General features: G+C 41.6%; 1 protein-coding gene across 1 annotated transcript; it reads right to left on the bottom strand.

Annotated features, from left to right (window-relative positions):
- Positions 1-2,946: 2,946 nt before the first annotated feature.
- LOC143294216 (5-hydroxytryptamine receptor 1A-alpha-like) lies at positions 2,947-11,485 on the bottom strand. Its single transcript, XM_076605646.1, has 2 exons — positions 11,189-11,485; positions 2,947-4,524 (listed from the first exon to the last, which is right to left on the bottom strand). The coding sequence occupies exons 1-2, from the start codon at positions 11,483-11,485 to the stop codon at positions 2,947-2,949; spliced, it is 1,875 nt and encodes a 624-aa protein (XP_076461761.1).
- Positions 11,486-11,892: the final 407 nt, after the last annotated feature.

Genomic DNA, 11,892 nt, shown 5'->3' with positions numbered 1-11,892 from the left:
ACCTTCATGATGGAGTCTCCCGTCGGACCGACGGATGAGTAGGCAGGCAGGCTTTTCTGTCGGTGTGTGTCCTCATATGGGAGAAGAGGCCGATTCTGGATTCACAGCACTTCCCACAGGTGCTGCAAGGGAAAACGTCTCCAGAAGTTGAGCCCTGCTTCCTTCGCTCACGCTTCTCCTTAATGGCCAGCGTTCTCTTGTTTTCAGACGTCTTTATGCCACTAGAGCACAGCATCCTCCAGCGAGAGCGGTCAAGGGCATCAGTTTCCCAGGAAGAGATGTCTATGTCACAGGCTTTGAGATTTGTCTTCATACGAGACAATGGATTCCGTTATAATGACCAAGCAGACAGGGCAGCAAAAAGGGGAGCAAAAAATCATATCTCGTAGATAGTATAAAAGTATATTGCCCATTGTCATACAAGGAAATAAGCAATATACTAGAAAGAGACTTTTATAGGTGCTTGAATTCAAGTCCAAAACCTCGTCAGTTGACTCTCTCAGACTTTGGTCCGATTCACAGACCAATTCTGAGTTTAGCTCTCAGACTATTATCAAATTCATTACGGACCAAGTATTGTTCTAATGTCAAGTGCATATGCTTTAGTAACCTGACAATTGAGCATATAATTTTTCACTGTAGTTTGATGAAGCCTTTTGTACACGAAAGTGTGTCTTCACAAGTGACTGAGAACGTTGATGTTTTTGACTTTTTGCATTCATTATCAGTTGTTTCGCTTGTCAGTTTAACGACTTCTCTTTTACGAAGTCCTTTAAGTAATTTCCTGTAACTGTATTTAGAGTTGTTTTGTTGTTGTTGTTGTTGTTGTTGTTTTTCTTCCAAATTTCACCCACATTTTTACCCTCATTTGCCCAGTTTCTCCCAACCCTCCATTCATCCACATCTCCCACCCCTTCTAACCGATAATACTCAGATGTATTCATAAATACTTTAACAAAATGTCTTCAATCACCGATATGTGTGACGGGACATTAAACAAAATTCCTCCCTCATACGAGACTATAAATAACTCGAGTAACCGACGCACGAAATTTCCATCCAGTACCGAATCAACGACAGTAGTTGATGGACATAATTCTACAGAATTATGCTTTACTAATGTGTTTCTCCTTCTTCTTTTCTTTTGAAACCCTATTTATTCATTTATTTATTTATTCATTCTTTAAAGAAGAAAAAATAGTCAAAGACATCGTTGTAAGTCACGTTTAAGCAGAAATATGTTTGTCTCAATGAAAACACACACACACACACACACACACACACACACACACACACACACACACACACACAGGGGGGAGAGAGAGAAAGACAGAGAGAGAGAGACAAAGACAGAGATAGACAGACAGACAGACAAACATATGTATGGCCAGTCAGAAACGTCTCTTCTTTTCAAATGCGGAGGCTGTCTTTTTTCTTTTTGTTGTTGTTGTTGTTGTTGTTGTTTTTAATATCAAGGAAAATGTTTAATATGAAACTGAACATGTTGCGCAAGAGACACTTCACGCACAAATATGAGCCATTGAAAAATGTGTAAATCGTGTGTACATACTTCGGTCAAGCATCATTGTTGGAATAGATTCAATTTTTCCTTCTTAAGTGTGTGTCTTTCAACAAAATGCTTTTGAGCACACACACACACACACACACACACACACACACACACACACACACACACACACACACACACACACTATTATGTACACACATACGCGTGCACACACATACATTTCACCCTCTTTCGTAAGAAATACAACAAATCTCAGCCAAACATAACATTTCGTCATGATCAGCAATGCTCACATATACAAATATAAATAGATTCATTGATGAAGGAACCGTGTCATTCAGCTGTCCAAGAGGGCCGTCTGAAGAGTTGTGTGTCAGCAGGCGTGCTTTCAGAGCACGAAGAACAAAGGGAAAACAAGAGAGGCAAGGCCTTCAAGACTCACTTGTGATAAATTAAGTCCCCTAGCATTAATTACAGAGTAATTTCCCTTTTTTACTATCTGCACCAAAACGTTTGCAAAATAAATAAAAATTCCATGCTTAGCAAAAGAAGTTCCTGTTTGAAAAAAAAAGAAGATAATAATGACTCTTGTTGTTGTGTCAGAATAAGAGGTCAAAGTGCCAAGTTTAGAGCATACAAAAAAATATAAATATAACAGTAAATGCAGTTTGCATATAATTAGGCTTCTTTTTTATTTTTTTGTGCCCATCCCAGAGGTGCAATATTGTTTTAAACAAGATGACTGGAAAGAACTGAAGTTTTCCTATTTTTATGTCTAATTTGGTGTCAACTGACAAAGTATTTGCAGAGAAAATGTCAATGTTAAAGTTTACCACGGACACACAGACACAGACACACACACACACACACACACACAGACAACCGAACACCAGGTTAAAACATAGACTCACTTTGTTTACACAAGTGAGTCAAAAAAAGACAAACTGACATAAAACATACAGGCAAAACTAAATGAAACAGTTCAAAATAAAACTGAGTAAAAAAACGGAACAACCCAGGATACAGTTGTTCACTTCAGACCTACTCATAACACACCCCACCGGCCTAAAAAATAGATAGATAGATAAATAAATAGATAAACAAATTAACAAATAAATGAATGAATGGGTGAGTGAATTAATGAAGAAATAAATAAACAAATTAACAAATAAATGAATGAAGAAATAAATAAATAAATTCATTAACAAATAAATGAATGAATGAATGAATGAATGAATAAATAAATAAATGAATGAATAAACAAACAAACAAATAAATAAATAAATAAATAGATGAATAGATAAATTTATATCTAGAAAAAAGAAATAAACGAATTTGTAAATAAATACATAAATAAATGAATAAAAACAATAATAAATAAATAAACAAATAAATAAATGAATAAATGTAATGTCTCATCATAAAGACGCTCGATAATGATGCCGACGACGACGACGACGACGACACACGCAGCACAGGATGTTGCGGAAAGCAAAGCGGAAGTCCTTGTTGAAGAAGGTGTAGATGATAGGGTTGAGGGCCGAGTTGAAGTAGCCCAGCCAGAGAACAACGTCGTCCACCGCCCCGGGCCAACTGCACGTGACGCACAGCGGCTTCAGCAGCGCCACCAGGAAGAAGGGGAACCAGCACACGATGAAGGCGCCCAGGACCACGCTCAGAGTCTTCGCCGCTCGTTTCTCCTGGGACACCGACATCTTCCGTCTGTGGGTGGCCACCTTGACGCCGCTGCAACCCCTGGAGCATTTGGCTATGGGGCTGATCTCCGGGCTGGAGTCCATGGTTGTCGTGAAGTGGTTCTCGTACGGTCCGTGCGCTGGCTGGTGAGAAGGAGACGCGAGGCAGTTCACGGATTTGAGAGAGTCTTCGGCGTAGCGTATGCTTTCTTCTTGCGTTCCGAGCCCCTTGATGACCAGCTCCTGCCTGCTGGTTAACAGCACGTCAGTGTTCTGTCGGTGACGGGCAGGGGAAAACCGAAGCTTCAGCGGAGACTGGTCCGTCGGGAGGAGTTCTAAGGAGGAGGTGGTGGCGGTGCTCGAATCACTGGAGGTTCGGCTGGAGATTTGACGGACTGGCTTACGAAGAATACTGCCGTAGGTACGACGAACCGAGCGGTAGTCCAGCTTCCTAGCGGTCACCAGCGTTGTTTTACACGTTCCGTTAACCTGAGCGATCGTCTGGAGGAGGGCGGGTGAAGCGTTGGTGTGGCTGCAGCCGCTGCTTCCTTCCTTACGAATGCTTTCCTCTTCCTCCAAGATGATGCTGTCACGGTGGATGACGCGACACGACGCCATCGACGAGTTCCTCAGAAACAGTGCGGAGTCTGAGGACATCCTGGTGCTGTCGGTTCTGCTCGGGCTGGGCGTCAGGGAGCACCGCGCCGGGGACGACATCGCCTCGCTCTCCACAGCCAGCGGGGCCAGGGGAATGCTGACCGACCTGTGACGATTCCTCTCCGAAATCATCTTGGAGGATCCGGGCCCGCACCTCCACTGCCTCGTCCGCTTGCTGGTCTCGCGGTAAATGCAGACGTAGGCAAAGAGCATGAAGGAGAGAGGCAGGTAGAAGGCCCCGATGGTGGAGTACAGCGTGTAGCCGGGGTGCTGGGAGATGCTGCACTGCCTGGGCTCAGCCGTCTCGTCCTCCGGCCCGGCCGCTCCCCAGCCGACAAAGGGCGGGAGGGCGATGCAGGCGGAGTAGATCCAGATGACCAGGATGAGGTAGAAGGCCCTCCTCCTCGTCCTCCGACGGGCGTAGCGCAGGGGGCTGGTGATGGCGTTGTAGCGGTCGTAGCTGATGGCGCAGAGGCTGGTGATGGAGGCGGTGCAGCAGATGACGTCCATGGACACCCAGACGTGACACAGCTGGCGGGAGAAGACCCAGTGACCGTGCAGCTGGTACAGCAGGGCGATGGGCGTCACCAGCACCCCCACCAGCACGTCACTCACCGCCAGGTTGATGATGAAACTGTTGCTCACCTGCACATTGGACGTGGGCGGACTGTCTGACTGACTGACTGACAAGTCAAGGCTGGGAAAGACAAGACAAGGCAAGGCAAGGCAGGACAAGACAAGGCAAGACAAGGCAGGGCAGGGCAGGGCAGGGCAGGTTAGGGTATGGTAGTGCAGGGCAGGGCAACGATGAGCAAGGCAATGCAAGGCAGTGTAAAGCATGGCTGGGCAGGGCAGGGCGGGGCAAGGCAAGGCTGGGCAGAATAGGGCAGGGTATTGCATTGTCAGGCAGGGCAGGGCAGGGCAAGGTAAGGCTGGGCAGAATAGGGCAGGGCAGGGTATTGCATTGTCGGGCAGAGCAGGGCAGGGCAGGGCAAGGCAAGGCAAGGCAAGGCTGGGGGAGGGGAGGACAGGACATAGCAAGTCTGGGCAGGGCAGGTATGGTATAGTAGGGTAGGGCAGGACAGAGCAGGGCAGGGCAGGGCAAGGATGTGCAAGGTAAGGTAATGCAGGGTAAGGCAAGGCTGGGCAGGGCTGATTAGGAGAGGTCAAGGCAAGGCAAGGTGAGGCAGGGTAAGGCAATGCAGGAGAGGGCAAGGCAGGGCAGGGCAGGGCAGGGCAAGACAGGGCAGGGCACGGCAAGGCAAGGTAAGGCAAAGCAATATCTTTAAATCCGAAGGTAACAGACAAGCTTTTCTTGACTCACTTGTGTAAACAAAGTGAGTCTATGTTTTAACCCGGTGTTCGGTTGTCTGTGCGTGCGTGTGTGTGTGTGTGTGTGTGTGTGTGTGTGTGTGTGTGTGTGTGTGTGTGTGTGTGTCTGTGGTAAACTTTAACATTGACATTTTCCCTGCAAATACTTTGTCAGTTGACACCAAATTAGGCATAAAAATAGGAAAAATTCAGTTCTTTCCAGTCATCTTGTTTAAAACAATATTGCACCTCTGGGATGGGCACAAAAAAATAAAAAAGAAGCCAAATTATATGCAAACTGCATTTACTGTTATATTTATATTTTTTGTATTCTCTAAACTTGGCACTTTGATCTGGTATTCTGACACAACAAGAGCAGTCATTATTATCATTTTTTGTTCAAACAGGAACTTCTTTTGCTAAGCATGGAAGTTTTATTTATTTTGCAAACGTTTTGGTGCAGATAGTAAAAAAGGGAAATTAATCTGTAATTAATGCTAGGGGACTTAATTTGCTTTAAACTGATCTTTCTCATCTTAAACATTACATTTTGAAATTATACTCAATACATAAAAAGCTTGTGTATTTTACTCTCAATGTACAGGGCTTTCACTATGTTCATTCGCCCAAGTGGTCTTTTTCGGCAAATACTAAAATCAATACGAGTGGACTTTACAGATCTATTGGCTGAGCCCTGAAGGTCATGGGCAAAAATCAATTGCGTACACATATTTATACACATTCAAAGAGCGTGCTCATATTCTTCCCGAACTCGAACGACGCCATTTTGTTTCAAGTTGTTGACCTGCCCGTTCAATCCTATATTCGATGGACAATACACGATAACATGTGATGGAAAGTTGGAGAGGGAGACCGTTAAATATTAATTTATTCAGAGAAAGATTTGTGAACGCCTCATCACTTACTGGATTATGCCCCAAACTGCCATAAAAATATCCACAGAATCAGTCGGAATTCACAGTTAAAAATTGTAAACCATGCGAGTTAATACCCTTGAACTGATCACGATGAAACGAAAAAATTTCCAGTCTTGACTTTTCTCAAAATGAAGTCCTTTTCACTTCATACGACGTTTAGAAGTACTTGTACTTGGCTCTACATGTTATTAGTTTAACAAAATACTCAATTTTCATATCAACTTTAAAACTATAAAACTATAATGAACATAAAAGAGAAATTGAATCGACCGTGTCGTACTACATTCCCGGCGGGTGTAACTAAACTTGTACATCTATCTAGATCTAGAGAAAACGCTAAATGTTGCAGTGTGATTGCGGCGATAGCCACCGTCTCCTTTACCGCGGACTTAAAAAGAATTTTTTATTGCCCTTAAAGATTTTTTGAATGCCCAAGATACACCAGAATAATATGATTTAAACAGCGTTCTCACTGCGAATACCGCAATTGATTTATCGCCCTTTAAAAAAGTATGTTCAAATATTAAATTTTAGAACGTCAGTTAAGGAGCCACGATAGTGTAATGGGTAAGACAGTTTCTTCTCACCCGAACACGCGGAGTTCGAATCTGGTTAGGACTTTTTTTCTTTTTTTTTCTTTTTTTTTTAACCCGAAGCTTTATATATTATAAGCGGCTATTCAGCAAAATCAATCAGCTAGGACGAATCACACCCAGCTTTTGGGATTTTCGAGATGCTCCCCTCTAGTTGACGGTACAGAAGTATAAGGACGAAAACCAGTCGCTTCGCCAATAGCTTTTTCCCCAAGACAGTCAATGCCCTGTCTCTCGAACAAATCCAGTATGATAAATAGAATTGTGCAATCAACAACCATCTACCTGAAGATCTAGCCATCAGCCACATCCACATGTAATATGCGGCTTCTGCTCAAACGTGTGTGTGTGTGTGTGTGTGTGTGTGCGTGTGTGTGTGTGAGAGAGAGAGAGAGAGAGAGAGAGAGAGAGAGTGAGAGAGAGAGAGAGAGTGTGTGTGTTGTGCGTGTACGTGTGTGTGTGTGTGTGTGTGTGTGTGTGTGTGTGTGTGTGTGTGTGCAGTGCGTACATGTGTGAGTATGCACAAGTTTTTAGATTGATATGCACATGTATCATAATTTCTACTGTATCTGTGTTTGTGTATGATTTTCGATTTATCTTCGTACCTTGTTATGTACTATCCCTCCCCCCCCCCCTCGCACTCCCCCCCCCCCCAACCCCCCACCCCACCCCCCAACACACACACACACACCCTAATATTCCTTGTGACCCCGGTACGCTTGGTAATAAAGACATATTCTACTCTATTCTATTCTATTCTTACCCAAACTGGACAGAAGAAATTGTGTTTAGCAGGCTGCATGTAAGTCACTCTCCAGCTTTCCCTTTGTTTCTTCGTTTCCTGCTTTTATTTCTAATTTAGTCTTTTGTTTGTTATACTCTTCTCTCTCTCTCTCTCTCTCTCTCTCTCTCTCTCTCTCTCTCTCTCTCTCTCTCTCTCTCTCTCTCTCTGTCTGTCTCTCTGTCTCTCTCTCACACACACACACACACACACACACTGATTGGTTTTTTGTTTTGTTATTCTGTGTGTGTGTGTGTGTGTGTGTGTGTGTGTGTGTGTGTGTGTGTGAGTGTGTGTGTGTGAGTGTGTGTGTGTGTGTGTGTGTGTGTGTGTGTGTGTGTGTGTGTGTGTGTGTGTGTGTGTCTGATTTGTTTTTCGTTTTGTTTTTCACTTCTCTCTCTCTCTCTCTCTCTCTCTCTCTCTCTCTCTCTCTCTCTCTCCGTCTTCTTTCCAATCCTTTTCTTATATATGTATTTTCTTATAAATATATATATATATTTTTTTTTAACGTTAAAAAGAAAAAAAAGGGAAAGATCACATTTCAAAAGGCGCTGCTTTTTTCCCCCGCCCACTCTTGTGACTGAAAGGTCTGTGAAGAATTATCGTGAGTTATACCCCGAAAACGGAGAATGGCTGCCTACATGGCGGGGTAAAAACGGTCATACACGTAAAAGCCCACTAATGTACATGCGAGTGATCGTGGGAGTGACAGCCCACGAACGAAGAAGAAGAATAATTGTGAGTTATAGTGTGTGAGAAACAAACAAGTGTATCAACACCTTTTCGTTCAGATTGAAAAAAAAAAATGTATGCCAAACTTTTGTAGCTGTTTCATCGAATATTCTGTTTTTATTTTCTCCCGAAGCAATGCTCCATCTGAAGACAATTTCAAAGTTTCCGAAGAGATTGCAAATAACTGGGGATCTAAATCGATGCGATGCATTTCATGTCTTTCACTTGTTCGTACGAATCTCCTTCGCTCCACTAACATTCTTTGATTAACAGTATTTTGTTACTTCGGGAAAGCTTTTTTTTTTTTTTTTTTTTTATTTTGTATGTGTGTGTGTGTGTGTGTGTAGGCCTCAGAGCACTTTTTTTTTCAAATTTTCATTTATTTATTTTGTGCTGCACGTGGCTTAGGGAGGAAAATGGGAGTGGGGATTAAAATATATAAACACACACACACACACACACATACACACACACACACACACACACACACACACGCGCGCACGCACGCACGCACGCATGCACGCACGTGCGAACGCCACACACACGCACACACACACACACACGCACACACACACACACTTTGCTGTGGGAAGTTAGATGGAAACTGAATTTTTGAAAAAAAAAAAAAAAAAAAGAAGAAAAAGGTATTTCCTGTGTGTGTGGAAATTCTATTACAAGTGATCATACATACCTATTTACTTGCGACATGTTAAAACGTCACATTCCTTTACTAGCATCTTTTCCGGTGCATAGAATCCTGGATTGTTCACTTTTGTAGTTTGAGTTTGATAAAAAAAATCATTGCTAATTAGTCCAACTGGGTTATTTGTAATAACTTTTGTGTGTGAGTGTGTGTGTGGGAGAGGGAGGGGGAGGGGGTGGGGGTTGAAGGGGCGGGGGGCGGGGGGGGGGGCGAGGGGGGGTGGGGGGGCAAGATATTAAAGACTTTTCACTGTTCTTGATTGATTTTTCAAATCTTTGTTACATAGTCCAATTGGGTTCTTGATTGATTTTTCAAAGCTTTGTTACATAGTGCAAATGGGTTGCTGTTATAACTTCTTTTTTTTTCAACTTATTGTTGGAAAGGTTTTGTTGTTGTTTTTTCCTTTCTTTCTTTCTTTCTTTTTAATTTTTTTTTTTTTTTTTTTTAGCCAGATAGTTATTAGATTAATGTTGTGAACAGTTTTTGTTTTTATAACTTTCTCTCTTCCCCTTTTTTTTCCATGTCTAATATCACTTAATGTGGATAGACATTAAATGAAATTGAACACTTTGCTATCTATATACCTACAAACGGACCATTCTTTTGAAGTGGTCAGTGTTCATACAATTGCTTATAATTGTTCGGGGTTTCTTTTTAGTGCTCTAATATAAGTTGGTTTTTGTTTCGTGTGTTTATCTGTAATTCTCTCCCACTTTGTTTTATTTTTTTATTTTTTTATCATTATTATTTATCTATTTATTTATTCATTCGTGTAAGCTTATCTATTATTTATTCACCTTTTTTTTTTCTTTTTTTTTCCTCAAGGCCTGACTAAGCGCGTTGGGTTACGCTGTTGGTCAGGCATCTGCTTGGCAGATGTGGTGTAGCGTATATGGATTTGTCCGAACGCAGTGACGCCTCCTTGAGCTACTGAAACTGAAACTGAAACTCTCTCCCACTCATTCTTAATTGATTTTTTTTTTCCGATGCTTGCTTGTGTGGATATGTGCGTGCTTGTTTTTTTGTTTTTTTTTGTTTTTTGGGTGTTTTTTGTTTTTTTGTTTTTTTGTTTTTTGTTTTTTCGACCACGGGAATGCTATTATAAAGGTACAAACAACGCGAACAGAACTCTTGTATTCCTGATACGTTTCTCATCTTTTTTTTTTCTTTCTTTTCCATGATGTTATCAAAGCATGGTCCACAGCCGCTTTTATATCCACTTCATGTCATTGGATATTCATATTCTCCACATCTGGAGAGTGGGTCTAAACTCTTTGAAAATCTTTTTTCCACAAACAAGCACTTACTGGTGAATACTCCTAATGTAAATGTCTGCGAGTCTAACAGATTTTTTTTCTTACATGTTGTACTGTTAACCTTTAATAACTGTTCGTTGGCATTTGAAAAAAAAAAAAAAAAATCAAACCGAACAAAGAAATAAATAGATTTCTTAAGTGTTACAAAACGGGGACAAAATTACCATTAAAAAAAAAAAAAAGGTTAAGATACACTATCAAGAGCTTGGATTATGGACGGGAACTCCTTATGAGTAGCAGCACCTGTTAATGCGTGTCAGTTGTTAAATTAGACTCTACTTCCTCTGAGAAGTGAAAGACAAGAAAATGTTGTAACGGGCTTGATGACTCAGCAAAATGGATCCGAATATTGCTTCGTAGCTGAACGGCAAAGAGAGGGGTTTAGTCCTTAGAACATAGCAGAAACAGGGTGTACGAACAGGGGGGGGGGAAAGCCCAAATACCATTTATTTGATTGAAGTTTAGCAAGCCATACAAATACCGCATGTCAAAAGCATCTCTCTCTCTCTCTCTCCCTCTCTCTCTCTCTCTCTCTATATATATATATATATATATATATATATGTATCCTACTTTGGACATGCTGTGATTATATATATGTACACACACACACACACACACACACACACATATATATATATATATATATATATATATATATATATATGTATATACCTATATAGATAGATAGGTAGACATAGATATCCTACTTTGGACATGCTCTGATTTGTGCAAGGCATAGATTAGCTTTTTCATCTTCTTGAAGGTAAGAGCACATTCATCCACAAACACCTTGTTGCAGCACGGCATACAGAGTTACACACTTTGGCATTTAGTTATTTTCAGAATCTGAGGAAAAAATAATCATTATACAAATTTTTGTTTTTAATTGAAATAAAATAAATAAAAATGTTAAAAAAAAACACCCACACTAACCTTACGCAGCCTCCTCTCTTTGATAACAGCGACGATGACCAGCGCGTTACCGCTGACGGTGCAGAAGATGACGAGAGAGGCGAAGACAGTGATGGTGATGTTGATGATGGAGAAGTTCCACTGGGGATAGTAGTAGCCGTCCACAGGGTGGACAGCGGCCGTCATGTTGACTGAAGCGACGGCGGAATCCTTCGGGTCTCTGTCACCGCTGCTGGCCAGTTGAAACACCACCAGCTTCTGCATTTCCGAAATTAACTTGACTCTGGCTTTGGACTGATCTGTGTCTCCGGCCGTCATCATTGACTGTCTTTTGGTGTTTGTTATAGCTTCAAAGTACTTTTCAAGCTTTTTAAACACGTATATACATTTTGAAATGATCTTTGTTTGTGTAGTGTAGGGTGCATTTTATAAGATGTCAGTCTTCAACCTATAATACATTTCTAAACTGGATTAAATTTCATCTAGAATTTACTAACATTTTTTTTTTCTTTTCTGAGTATTCATCCTTTTCAACCATAAACGTACCTGGTAATGTAGTGAAACGATTCCACCTGATAAGACTGTCCCCGATACACCACAAGTTTTGCTGGATTTTATTTTTTAATATATATATATTTTTTTTTTTACTATATCACTTGTCCATACCCGACCGGTGTTTCAAGTTAATTCTCACCTCGTGCAAAGAGAGAAAGAAGCACACAGCA

Source organism: Babylonia areolata, chromosome 19, assembly GCF_041734735.1.
Source record: "Babylonia areolata isolate BAREFJ2019XMU chromosome 19, ASM4173473v1, whole genome shotgun sequence".
Classification (NCBI taxonomy): Eukaryota; Metazoa; Mollusca; class Gastropoda; order Neogastropoda; family Buccinidae; genus Babylonia; species Babylonia areolata.
Note: the sequence above shows the minus strand (reverse complement) of the source record. Positions and strands in the feature narration are given on the sequence as shown.